Source organism: Rhamphochromis longiceps, linkage group LG23 (assembly GCF_057381845.1).
Source record: "Rhamphochromis longiceps isolate RC_006_pf linkage group LG23, R_longiceps_female_GT1.1, whole genome shotgun sequence".
NCBI classification, from domain to species: domain Eukaryota; kingdom Metazoa; phylum Chordata; class Actinopteri; order Cichliformes; family Cichlidae; genus Rhamphochromis; species Rhamphochromis longiceps.
Genome location: NC_140578.1, coordinates 35,987,812 through 36,002,336, shown reverse-complemented (window position 1 = coordinate 36,002,336; position 14,525 = coordinate 35,987,812). Strand labels below are relative to the sequence as shown.

Below are 14,525 nucleotides of genomic sequence, written 5' to 3'. Positions count from 1 at the left end.
TCAGAAACAAATATCGTACACTGTACCAGTTAGCGCGTGTTAGCTAATATAACCCAGTGACATGAAGTCCATTCTGAAATAACCAAATGCCTGTGTTACGGCTTTTTACTTAATTATTATTCATTACTGCATTTATCAAAAACACAAAAATTGTTGAAGTATCTCTTTTTATTTGGCATACAGCTAACTACCTAGCTAGCTAACTAGCTAGTCTTAGCTGTGGGCTTGTATTGAGCAAAAGAGAGTCCAATTGCTGATTTGACCAAATTTTCAAAAGACTCTACAGTAGCATGTGAACAGCCGCAAGGAAACTATTGCTTCAGCTGGACAAACTAACACATGCAGCTAAATTCAGCCAACAAAGACTCAATGCACAATTTAACCCCATCAAAAATTCATGTAAAGGTACAGGAGAAGTCATACAAGCTATAAGACATTGGTATAGCTTTTGGGTTGGAAAAATAAACCAATGCAGAACTTTACCAGATCACTGCTGACCTATGTAAACACTTTCATTAGGAAGTTATGGGCTCATTCACTCATTTTGGGTCATACAGAATAAAACATTAAATCTGTATTTAAATCTCAGTCACGCTGTGTTTCAAACAGCAGGATTATACCTGGTACTCTGAGTGTTCGGTATCATGGTCAGACCTGCCCCTCCTTGTCACACTGGATTTTTTAAACCAAGACAGCAACAACAGAACCCTCATTTCAAGGTTTCAAAATGATACTTCAGAAACCAGTTTATAATTTCAAGGTATAACTGGGTCAATCCTTAATACCATCTATTTGAGTAACAAATAATGTTAGGCTAACAGTACTCTTGTGCCCTCGAGTAGTCTGTATAAAAGACACCTCACATCCTGGCCACTCCCTGTTCGAACTGTTGCCCTCAGGCAGACGGTACAGGGCAATCAGAGCAAGGACTAATAGACTCAAACACAGCTGTTATCCAACTGCAATAACACATCTGAATACTACAAAAAAATGTCCATCACGCCACTCTTGTGTTAATCTATGCACGGTCTGAAGCATGTGTGTGGGAATGTATGTGAATGTTTTACTGTTATATCTTATTAGTATTTTAAGTATTCTATCTATTTTATTTATTGAATTTTATTGTTTTATTTATATTTTGATATTGCTAGGGATGATGCAATGATCGGGGACCATTCTTAATTTCGTTGTTCTCATGACAATGACAATAAAGTTTCTGATTCTGATTCTGATTCTATTCAATGCAAATTCAATTGCTAGCCTATTATCTTACTACTACAGTATCCCAAAGACGTTAGTAAGGAAGCTAACATTAACTTGTAGAAAAGATCTTCTGAAAAGTGAATAACTCTTTGACTGTATCTTGTGTCAGAGTGAATGGGATCCTGTGAAACTAAAGCCCGAAATTGTACAGTTCCGTTTTTATCATTTTACCAAAACCGTTCCAGGTTTTGACTGTAGTACAATACGAATCTGTATTCTGCATTTGGGGCACCACAAGCTGCTATCAGGAGGGCTGAGTGTGTGATTGGTTTTAAACGACTGGTAGTTGCACATTTTTTACCTTTCATTTAATCTTTCTTTAAATTACAGACAGTTTCTGTAAAATGCAATTAATAGACCATACTTGGAGTGGTTTAAATCATACCTCTCTGATAGAAGTTTTTCAGTCTCACTTGGTAAATTTCATTCATCTTCCGCCCCCCTCCCATGTGGTGTACCTCAAGGATCCATCCTTGGGCCCCTTCTTTTTAGTATTTATTTACTTCCCCTTGGCCATATTATTAAAAAACATAAAGTCTCATTTCATTTTTATGCAGATGATTGTCAAATTTATCTACCGATGAAACACAATGACCTTAACCCCCTCAGGCCTATTTTAGAATGTCTTAAGGATATCAGAGCATGGTTGGCTCTGAATTTTTTAAATTTTAACGAAAAGAAGACTGAAGTCATTATATTTGGGCCGAATGGACCTGGTGTCCCTCCATCTGACTTGGGTCCTCTTACATCGTGTGTCAAATCAATTGTCACCAACCTTGGAGTAAAATTTGACACAGCTCTTAAAATGGACAAACAAGTAAATACAGTGGTGAGAAAAAGCTTTTTTCAGTTGAGGCAGCTCTCTAAAGTAAAACCTTTTATTTCTTTTTGTGACTTGGAGAGAGTTTTGCACGCATTTGTGACCACTCGCCTTGATTACTGTAATGGACTTTATATTGGTATTGATCAGGCTTCACTATCACGCTTGCAAATGGTCCAGAATGCTGCTGCTCGCCTGTTGACAGGGACACGCAAACGTGAGCACATTACCCCTGTTCTTGCCTCCTTACACTGGTTGCCTGTCCATTTTAGAATTCATTTTAAAATTTTATTGCTTGCTTTTAAAGTTTTAAATGGCCTGGCTCCATCTTACCTGTCAGACCTTTTACACCAATACACTCCACAAAGGTCTCTCAGATCATCTGACCAGTCACTCCTTGTTGTCCCCATGTCGAGACTTAAACACCGAGGAGACCGAGCTTTCGCTGTTGTGGCCCCCAAACTATGGAACAAACTGCCCCTCCATATTAGGCTGGCCCCAACACTTGAAATGTTTAAATCACTTTTAAAAACACACTTTTTTTCAAAGGCCTTCTAGGAGTGTTATCAGAGCCAGTTTGTAGTCAGTTTTCAGTCAGCTGTTGGTCATTCTTAATCTTTTTACTTTGTTAATTTTATTCATTGTATATCTTATTGTTTATTCTACTCATGTTGATTTATTTTTATCTTCTTTTTCAATTATATATTTGTTTTGTTTATTGATTTCATTGTATGCTTAAAGTATGGGTTTAACTGCTATCTCTGTTTTATTATTGGAAAGCACTTTGGTCAACTTTGTTGTTTTTAAATGTGCTATATAAATAAAGTTGGATTGGATTGGATTGGATTTGCAAAAATGACAAACAGCATTGTGGCAAAATGCAACTTACAATGTAAATACAAACTGCTTTTGAGAGCTTAAAATTGTATTTTTTACTGCTTTCCCTAATAAACAGCAAACACACAAATACAGAGTGGCTGCCTTGAAACCACGATAAAAATCTGCATTCAACATATCACTCAGCTCTACCTGGCATTCATTTATGTAACAGTTCATATCACAAACACCACGTCACACGTCTCCCTCTCCTTTTGATCTCTTAAAGCACTGAGAGGTCTATAAGTAGTCCACAGGGCTAAATGCTATGAACTCCACTTGCATAATCAAGCATAGCTGCTTGACTATAAAGTATGAACACTGACACATGCAAATGCAAGTGTGCAAGTGCACACACACACACAGACACACACATGTTTTTGCTTTGCTCTAATAATTCAAAGCTTGCATCCATAATAACAGGTCACACTAGCTCTTCTGAACCTGCTTGTCGAAAAGATCAATGGAAATTCAAAACAAGGGCTTTATGAAACAAACATCAAACAATAGCTGAAGGCTGAACTTTGCATTGTGGATCATGTCTAACCTGTCTGCACTTCTTGCCGTAGATGAACTCTAACGGCAGCCCTCTTTAAAAATAAAATAATAAAAATGCTAACACTGACATGCCCTTCAGCATGACACAAAACCCTCTCAGCTGCTGCAGGACTGTGCCAAAACAAGGCTTTGAACACAAAGAATTAACTTGGCTCTGAAAAACATTAGGGAATATTCTTGACCCTGATCATCCTTTTGTTGCTTTTTGCGTGATAAGTGTTGCTTATTTGCAGGGCCCAGAATTGTCCAGAACAGCTTTCATGGTTACTGTTGACTTTGTGAGTTTGATTTTGACTCAGTTTACTTCCTGTTTTATTTTGAAGGTTAGAACCCATGTGATTTTCTGTGATTGCACTATCATTTGTTCTTTCCCTTGGTAGGGTCTGATTACGTTCACCTGTTCCTTATTACCCTTTTCTCCGCTTGTCAGGTTGTGCTCTCTTCTCAGTCTTGTTTTCAGGTCTTCTCTATTTTTGGATTTGGGATTTTTAATAAACCTGCCTTATGCAGTTCTTTTGTTATTATTTTTCTGACTATATATAATCATAGGAACTTTTCATCATTTCATTTATCTAAATATAGAGGCTCATTTTAAGAAAAAATATTTTGAAGGATGAGGTTGCTGTCACTCTGTATTTTCCTCTATGAAATAAAATGACCAAAATCAACAATGCTTTCGAGTGTATTGTATTACTTTTAGACTGCTTAACTTTGTCTTTGAAACTCTAAGCTCTACTTTTGATGAAAGTATGTGTCACAAAAAATTAGTAGAATTTTTAAATTATATATACAAAAACCTCAATAATCTCCTTAAACTCTAAAATAGTAGTATTTGCAAGGGACTATTTTTAAGTGGAGGATTAATACACACTTGGTGTTCTTCTGAGTGTTTACTGCAGCATAATGATGTATGTGGGATTCAAAATAAACTGCAGTGCACATCTATGGTAATCAAGGCAGGTGTCATGCAGTGCAACACCGTGGTTCTCTGATATGTTTTTAATTGTTTGGGGTCTCAATGACACTTAATGGCACCAAAGATTAAGCTATATGAAACTTTAGCTATATAGCAAGTCAAGTGGGATCAAGTTTGCATAAGCTGTGGATTTGATAACAACAGGAAAATGACATTGTTGTTAGAGCAAGAAACTGAGGCGGGTGCATAAGGGGAATAGCCACTGCTAACAAAACTAGAGGGAGCCCTTTTTTATTCATAACATCAACTCAGTTAAACTTCTGGAATATCGATCTGGTCAGTTAAGAAGCAGAGGGGGTTGTTAATTAGTTACAACTGTACTGCCGTTGATTAAATTAACAACAGGTGCACCAAAGGGGCAACAATGACACAACCCTGAACACCGGAATGGTTTTACAGCCACTGACATTTTTCCGCTCCTCATCTTTTCTGACTGTTTTTTCATTAGTTTTGCATTTAGCTAGGGTCAGTCTCTCTGCTGGTAGCATGATACCTGGACCCTACAGAGTTTGCACAGGTAGTCCAACTCCTGGAGGATGGCACATCATTACTTGTCGTTTTCAGAAGACTTACTATGTCTCAAAGCACAGTCTCAGGAGGAGACTGGAGATTTCATAATGGCTGTAGAAGGTCCTTAACCCATCACCCGGACTGGTATCTTCTTCTTTGTGCAAAGATGGACAGGATGAGCAGTTCTAGAACCCTACAAAATGACCTTCAGCAGGCCACTGGTGTTAATATCGCTGACTAAGCAATCAGAAACAGACTTCATGAAGGTGGCCCGAGGGACCAACGTCCTTTAGTGGGCCTTATTCTCACTGCCCAGCACTGTGGTGCCAGATTGGCATTTGCCATAGAATAGTATAATTGGCAGATTCTGGCCAATTGTCACCAATGAGAGCAGTTTCAACCTGAACACCAGGCTGATGTTACAACACCCTGACTGCAATTAGGTATCAGGATGAAACCCTTGGACTGACTGTTAGACCATGTGCCTGTGCAGTGGGTCCTGGGTTACTCCAGGTGCACAACAATGGTGAGAGTAGGCAGGGACTCAAGATTACCACTGACTCTCATGTTCATACAACCTAAATTCAATGGAACAACTCTGTGACATTGTGTTTCAGTCCATCCAACACTGCTAAAATGCACCTCAGATTGTCCAGGAACTCAGTGAGCCCTGGTCCAGATCTGGTTGGAGATCTCCCAGAACATCATCCATCATCTTATTAGAAACATGCCCAACATTGTCTGGTATGCATACAAGCATGTGGGTCCATACAAACTACTGAGAACCTTTTTGAGTTGCAACAAGGAAATTTTGGCAAAATGAACCACCATTTCTTTTTGTAGTTGCAAGGAGGTTGGCGTCCTACTTTTACTCTAGTGTGACTGAGTCATAAGATAATGTACAACATGGAATCCTGAGAATGCTAACATGTAGCCCAGTCAAAAGTCCCACTGTCTCATTAAGAAGAAGACCTGACAAGCAGAACACACCTGAGTCCATAGAGGACAGTCCCATCTGGATGCAGGCGGATCATGCGGTTTTTGACTGTGACTCCATGGACGAAAGACTTCTTGTCATTGAGAAAGTAGGTGTCGGGGACCCAGAGCTGGTCAGCAACCCTGTTGTCAAGTGTCAGGTTGAGAGGGATTCCCACATAGGCCAGGCGCTTGTCCCTCCAATACTGCTGGAAATACATAGTCAATGTGTAGTCCTGCAGATAGAAAGAGAAAAAACACAATAAAAGGTGGGTACAGCTTATTGTTACATGTTATACAGGCAATCACTTCAGGTTTTCTTTCACAGGAAACAGCAGACATTAAAAAGCAACATGAACAGCTTTTGAAGGAGTGTGGGCCAACTGGTTCACACACACACTCTAGCCAAATTCTCTCAAGTGCCTTTGCCCTGTCTTTTGCAGTACAGTAACCAACACAGTAATGTGCCATTGTACAACAGTGTGTGGGAAGGCTGACTCATGTAGCTGCAGCTTTATTGAAAAAAAAATCTAAGAAAATTTCACCTGATCTTCAACTAATTTTTCTCCCGTGGTTGAGCATTCCTCATATAGGCACAGTGATTCACAAAACCTCCAAGTTGACCTATAACAACAGCCCAGAAGCTTTTTAAACATACATTCCCTTTCATTAAATTCCAATGGGGTGACACTTAGGCTGTTAAAACACAGTGAATTAATGTCAGCTCTGTTCCAGTGGCTGTTTTCTCTCAACGTGCTGTAGTTGAATGCAGCTCTTCTGTTATCCTCCATAGGCGAAGGAAATGGAAACACATGCTTTAAGTAACACTTTATTGTTCTATCCTCTAAGGTCAGTGCTTATTTGTTAGTCTAACAGGCATTTTGCAATTACCCAAATGCAATCAAAAAGAACTTTATCTCTAGGATTGCACTGCAGTATGCAAAGTTTTTGAAGTTCTTTAACTATATTAGTAGATCAAGTTTGCTGTTAAAATATATCACATACTCTGTCTTACAAATAAGATGAATTTATAATGCATACTTGTTCAATCAAATACAATCTAAGTTTGTGTTTGTTTCAGCATACACAGTCTGGCATGATCACTAGATTTTGGTGGTACAGTGATTATATTTCACTAGCTTTTACTCCTCCTTTTGTAGGTGCACTGTATGTCAACATTTCCTGCTGCATGATTGGTGTTGAGTAAATTTAGTCTTAATTTTATTTGAACTGGAGGTCCATTTGCTAGGCCTATATTAGTACTAGTAAACCCTTATCGTTTTCTGAGTTTTGTTTTCTGTGATTTATCTACTTTTAGTCCAATTTTGAGTTTAGCCCAAATCAGACACTGTACTCATAACTATAGGCTAGTTTTTAACAACTGGAATAAGCTCTAGTTTAAGCTAAGTAGAAAATGTCAGTATGCCAGTTAGGGCTGGGCTATATCATACCGTTCACGGTAATACCGGTATAATGTTGGGCAACGATAGGAAAATGAAATATCGCAATAGAATATGGTTAAAACGCGCATGCGCAGTGCCTTTGTTTACATAATCACAAGGCGGCGATGCAGAATGAGAAGAGCGAAAGCGGATCATTAAATGAAACGGAAGAACCATAATTGGTTTGTAAAAATGCTGCAACTTCAGTGGTGTGGAACTGGTTTGGCTTTCATCCGTCAGATACACAACAAAACACTATTTTTGGATGCTCTACCAAAAATAGTGCTAACGGGCCGTTGTTATTACCGTGTTTTTTGGAAAATACGGCACACTTAAAATCAATCCTTTGATTTTTCTGAAAATCGACAGTGCCCCTTATGATCCCGTGTGCCTTATGTATGAAGTCAGCTTGTGTTTACTGACCTCGAAACGATTTTATGTCGTACACGGCGCTCGAAAATCTGTCAAATGTTTCAGTACGACTTTGCTAAGCTACAAAGCCGCACCGCTTGATGGATTGTTGGAGCATTACGGCTATCGTAGGCAGGAGCCTCGCGGAGTGATACGTACTGTGCTTCAACATAATATTACCGTATTGTGTGTGTATAACCTCTTAAATTTTGTGGATATTATACATGGTTATGCTGAGGATATGTCTGCCAATTTCCACTGGAAATGCCCTTTGGTTAAACTGTCAGCAAGGAATTTGCATTTGCACTGTTAATTTTTTATATAACTTTAATGCACTTAAAAAAGCTGCTTGTTTAAGTGAAAATACATTGATGGGTTTTGGTTTTTTTTTGCACTAATAAAGTTGTGGAGTTGTAAAGTATTTTGTCTAGTGTCAATTATATCGTCAGTTTTATCGTTATTGCAAATTTTGAAATGTATATCGTGATAAATATTTTTGTTCAAATCGCCCTGCTCTAATGCCAGTACACCAATATGGTGAACCAAGTATCCAGCATTAGCATTTATAGCACTGTCAAGATTAATGTGCTAGCATGCTGCTGTTTTTTGCTAATTAGCCTAAAGTGCAAGGTAGGCTAGCTACGGACAGCCTTAAAAAAGTTGCTAACATAACAAACGTCTTTGTCTGGATAAATACTGGGAAATTATTTTTTTAACCACTGTCAGTATTAATCTATGATTATTATCAGAAGAAAATGTCATATAATATAAATCAGCATTAAGTGCATGTTCAATAAATACACATTGTTTCTCAAGTTTATGAGCAATCATGTTAAAAAAAAAACAAACGAAAAACAGTTCTCTGTTCTCTGAAAAAAAAAAAAAAGCCACAAACTCAAACGAAATCTCACTCTGTGACTACGTTTTGCAGCATTTGCATATACTGAAGTGTTTATGTAATAGTAGTTCTTGTGTCTTTCTGTATAAAGCTCACCATCTGGCACACAAGTCAAACAATTACTGGCAAGAAGTACTTAAAGCCCAGCCATGGGTACACTCATAGCCCTGCGAAAATCCAACATTTAAATACTGTTGTGTAAGTAAATACTTTTGTTTTGCTTTGATTCGAGCCGTATTTGACCAGTGCAGAAGCAGCAGCAACGATAGAGGACAGAGCCCCTCCCTCCCTCCACATCACATAATCCACTTAACCAAGCTAACAGTCCCTCTCCTCTATTTCTGTGTTTCTGCACCTCTCCCCCCTTTCTCTCGGTCTCTCTCACTCTCTCTTTCTCGGGGCAATGCCATGATCTTCCCTCTTTACCTGCTGTGACGTTGTAATGAAACCAGCCAGCACCAATCTGGCACTGGTAGAGGCACACATGTCCGTGTGGTGCTGCAGTTTTCAGGTTTACCGAATGGCAACAACAAGAACCCCCCCCCCCCCAAAAAAAAAAACAACAACAAAAAACAAAAAAGCAAAACACGATTATAACCGTCCAGTGTGATGAGCACAGCTTTCCAAAATGTTCATGTGTGACAGAACTGTTACATAACCCAAGTAGTTGTTTGTCTCTTTGCAAGCGCCTGAAACACTGTGTTACTAATGCATACAAAATGCTCGAGGTTTTGCATTTTCATGACGAGGGGGGATCATACATTTATGCAAATTGAGGCGACTGACTTTGTGTTAAATAATTGCTTTCTTTTCACTTGCTCTTCACAGTCAGTAAATATGGTTTCCAGGTTTGGTTAGAACACAGAGATGTAAAAGTGAAGGGCTTAGTCAGCACAGGATACAGATTGGGCCCACAGCATGACAAGGAAAGCTCATGGCTCTGAGCCATAAATGTATAGTGGTGGAACCAAGGCCTCTTTGGTAGTCTCTCCTCTCAATATTGCCATATGATGGTTTTTACAAATTATGCGGCATAATCAGGTAGCAATGACTTTTTGCGGTATTACCATCTTAAAAACAAGCCATTGCCAAGCACAGGATTCGGTGATTCTGTTTAAAGTATGGTAGTTATATCTTTAAAATATAACTGTATCAAAAGTTGGAACAGATCTGAGAATTGCTTTACTTATTTATCATGCAGAAATATTGTTAAAAAAGGATTAATCTTTGTGTATGTTTACCACCACATTCTTTCTAGCGTCTGTGAGGGAGCTCTGGTATGCTCATTCACAATTTCACATTTGTATCATTGGACTATACTAGTGTAGCTTTGCTGTTTCACAGTTCAAAATAATCCTTGTTGATCTCATACTGATCTGTGGTGAAGCCCTTCAGTTTATCCTCTGCCTGAAGCAAGCTGTTTTATTTCCCCTTCCTCTCCATTAAGCTAGCTTTCTCCTGATTGGTTCAAACATAAGAACAGTGGGTGCATGGGGCACCTGTGCTCACAGCCAGAGCTGTGTGCCTGAAATGACCATAGTGTCTCTCACTGGTATCAGCCATGAGCAGAAGAAACCAGTGCAAACTGAAAGCCTAGAAAAGTCTGAAGCCCAAGTTCCTTGTTTAACATCAACGCCCACCAGTGTAATAGGAGTAAGGAGAACAAAGACGCCTTTTTAAAATGCAGCACATTTTATGTTTGCTTGAAGTCTGTATTCCAGATTGAAGATCAAGCAACAGTCATATAAAAGCAATGACTGCAAAAATAAGTTGCTTTAAATCAGCTCCCTAATTTTGGAACTGCTAAACAACTGTGTAAAAGGCATCTTTCACTAAGCAATTTAGATTTGTAGATTTCAAAAGCATGACAAAGTCTTCACCTGTTAACACATAATGGAACTGAACTCTAAAGTCTTATAATTTCTGAAATTATACCTGAAATTATAGCAGGTCTGTAAACTGGAACAAAGCCACGACCCTGCCTATAAGTGGTTAGTAGTATTTTTCTCAGTTAAATCGAACACACTAAAGAACAGAACCTTAAAAAAACTATAGTAAATACTCTGTATAATCTGGGCTGTGCCATTTTACACTGAATACCAGGAGACATTTCAAAGCAGCCAAGCCTCTAATTTTAAGCCTTACCAGTCCCCAAATACATCATATAAAACAAATCACCAGTGGTCCAGTTCTTACAAAAGAGCGAACTATACATAGAAGCTAAAACTGCATTTTTCTCCAGTTTTAAACACTTTCACTTTAGCTTGATTTCTTTGGCCTCCAGAAGTTGCCATTTGATGCCGTTACAGCCATTTAGATGATCTACCACTAAAATGCTCCTCCTTTGTTCTCGGAACTGATGGTGGCACGAGGAGGAGGTGACAACAGGGTCTCAGAAATATGATGTCGGTATCTGTGACTACTTTCTCTTATTCCAGAGACGCACACAGCACTGGCAGTTAAATATGCTGTCAGTGCTATGCTGCTATATTTGCATTTAATCCTTTTTCAGTTCTTTAAATGACAGGAAAATAAATTCCTGTCATTTTTTAGGAACTTGTGACATAGAGGGCAATAAGTGTTATCAGTCAAAGTCCCATTAAAGTAGTCTACACAGCCTGATCCCAGCAGGTGGTGGAAATTAAATTTGCTGTATGAATCAGTACCATAGACGGTCCCCCTCCGTCTGCTCCATTACCGCCGTAACTTTAGCCTCCATCACTCCCAGTAAATGACGCCCTATCTCCTCCCCGCCTCCCTGGGAGTAGTATCATGCATGAGGTTTCTATCTCCTGGCGGAGTGTCAGCAGGTGGGCAGCCCAGTGAGCACCTCGTAAGACATGAATGATTCACATCCATCGTGTAGCCTGTGCAAACACGCGGCCAAGGGATCCTCATCAATCTTGCATGGAGACAATCAAAATGAATATCATATGAGGATGACTACAGCTTTGCGTTACCTGCTCTGGAACAATATTTTCTGTTTTTTTTTTAATGTGATTTTTTTTTATTTTGTACTGGGACTACAGATTATGAATTATTGGCATGTCTCACGACACTTCAATTCCCACAATGCCGTGCTTTACCACTGTTGTTTGATTATTCGCGCATGTTTTCCACAGAGATAATGACAGTGACCAGTGGAAATGATTTCCAGCGAGCCTCAATTATTCAATTAGCTCGACTGGATAATCACTCCCAATTCAGGCTGTGTGAGAATTCAGATAAGCAACATTTTGGCTGTGAAATGACCCAGATTCAGCGTAATCTGTCTTTCTTGCTCTCTCTCTCTCTCTCTACAGCACTAGCATCTGAACTTTTATAGCATCTAGGAAATATGCTGTTTGTCACATGTCACTTACAGTCACTTGCATATGCTCCAATTAGCACATCACAGAGTGCACCACAATAGAACAAAAGGAAAAAACAAACATGCTAATAAACTGAAAAAGAGAAGACGGATCATTGTTCCATCTGACACTTATCGAAAGTGTCAGACTTCCCCATTGAAAAATAAATTACTCAAGTTTTCCCCCTGACTTAACTTCCCATTTTGGTGCACGAGAGGAAAAACGTTGGCATGATATGTAATCACTGTGTACTCCATATGAACCCCCGTATGGTAAAGCAATTTGAGTCCATTTGATGTATTTTTTTCGAGCTCCCCTGGGGGACGGCCCTGAGGCACCGTACCACTGCAGTGCGGGGGAATCCCTCAGCGAGTTCCTATCCCCCTCCTCCTTCAACTGCCATAGAATGGTAAAAATAGCGCTGTCTCTAGCTCAAACACAGGGAGGTGACTGAATTGGACTTTATCCTCTAAATGACAATTTTGCCCTGCAATTTATAGGATAATTTCCTCACTGTCTAATATCATATGATGCATTGCCTCATAACAAAAAAAGAGGGGAAGGACAAAGGGAAGAACGACGGAGAACAAATAATGTACAAACATTTTTCTCCCTTATGAACAGCCATTATGACTCTGCGCCACATAATGTACCTGCGTACAGATTGGTCTAGCAAATTGTTTCTCTTAAATTGATGAACAATTCAATGGAATCTGTTACTTTAGACACTATTTGATCCATTTCTGCCCTTCCCAGCATCGTAATTTAGCTTTTTCCTTTTGTTTTACTAAACAGGGTCCTACAAGTTTGCTGTATGCTTAAATAACAGATGTGGTTAAAGAAGGCAGCACTCAAGGGCAAAACCAGTTATTATCTGCCAGAGATTAGGCATTACATGTTAGGCCTGAATAGACAGGATATAAACATTAGCTTGTTATCTCCTGGTTCATTCTAAATAATCTATGCATAAAAAGAAAGAAAAAAGGACACATGAAGGAATGATTAAGAAACTTTCTTCTTTTTGTAGCTTAAGAAGCGTCACAGTGCTGCAAATGTGCAAACTTTTACATTTTCTTGTATTTTGCATTTTGTCTGTGTGTGTAGTCACCTGGGCTATATGTAGTAGGACCTGAACCTGTTTTCCACCAGATATCAGCTCGCAGACGATCTCCAGAGCACATCCAGCAAGCTGCAGTCCACGATTTTGCACTTGGACTGTCCAACCACAAGATTCTGAAAAATTAGCTAGTAGGTCATTGATGGACACCACAGAGGGCCGTCAATGACTAGAAGGGGAGACACAACACACGACAGGGCCAAGGCTACCCATCTGGCAGTATCTGAACTTTCAAAATTAGAGCACCAGCAGATCTCTAAATAATAAAATGCTACATGCACCACAACCAGGACTGGCATTATTTTTAATATATCAAAACCAAGAATTAAATAAAACTTTATTCTTTATTTTTGTAACACTTTATTTTATTAAAAACATTAATTGGAAGACAATTATGCTAGCACTCATGTATCCGTTAAAGTCTAGTATTTTCCGACCACTATATTGATCAGCCCAACCATAAATCATTAGGCTCCAGTCAAAGGGAACACCTTCTTCTTCACTGACCTCCCGCACATACTATATTTGTCCATAAAGCTTCTGATTGACTGTCACATCCCCTTCACTGAGTCCCACAATGGACTTCTACCCTTTAGAATGGCATTTTAGAAATTAGGCTTTATTCATGCCTTCATTAACAAGCTGGAAAAAAAACGAGCTATTAAAAACACAACTTTCCAAGTCATGTAATCGAATCATACAAAACTAAAGAGATAAAATTGTAAATAATTCTGGCTAACAAATAGCAAACTGTGTTAATCAATAGTGAGCTAATAAAAAACAAAGTAGACAACTGATAACTGGATGAGCTCAGACAGCATTAGCATGAGTAGGGCTGGGCTATATCGTACCGTTCACGGTAATACCGGTGTAATGTTGGGCAACGATAAGAAAATGAAATATCGCGATAGAATATGGGTAAAACGCGCATGCGCAGTGCCTTTGTTTTCATACGCACATGGCGGCGACGCAGAATGAGAAGAGCGAAAGCGGGTCATTGAATGAAACGGATGAACCAGAATTGGTTTGTAAAAATGCTGCAACTTCAGTGGTGTGGAATTGGTTTGGCTTTCATCCGTCAGATACACAACCGTCAGATATTTTTGGTAGAGCATGCTAACAGGCTGTCGTTATTACCGTGTTTTTTAGAAAATACGGCACACTTAAAATCAATCCTTTGATTTTTCTGAAAATCGACAGTGCCCCTTATGATCCCGTGTGCCTTATGTATGAAGTCAGCTTGTGTTTACTGACCTCGAAATGATTTTATGTGGTACATGGCAATCGAAAATTTGTCAAATGTTTCAGTACGACTTTGCTAAGCTACGA

At 39.1% G+C, this 14,525-nt stretch overlaps 1 protein-coding gene across 4 annotated transcripts in view; it reads right to left on the bottom strand.

Annotated features, from left to right (window-relative positions):
- Window positions 1–14,525, bottom strand: part of LOC146642497 (gamma-aminobutyric acid receptor subunit beta-3-like) — a 99,898-nt gene that overhangs the window by 28,526 nt on the left and 56,847 nt on the right. For all 4 annotated transcript variants that reach the window (XM_085399592.1, XM_085399590.1, XM_085399593.1 and 1 more), the window contains one exon: window positions 5,994–6,214. In XM_085399592.1, the coding sequence (XP_085255718.1) occupies window positions 5,994–6,214 (221 nt within the window). The remainder of the gene's footprint in view (window positions 1–5,993; window positions 6,215–14,525) is intronic.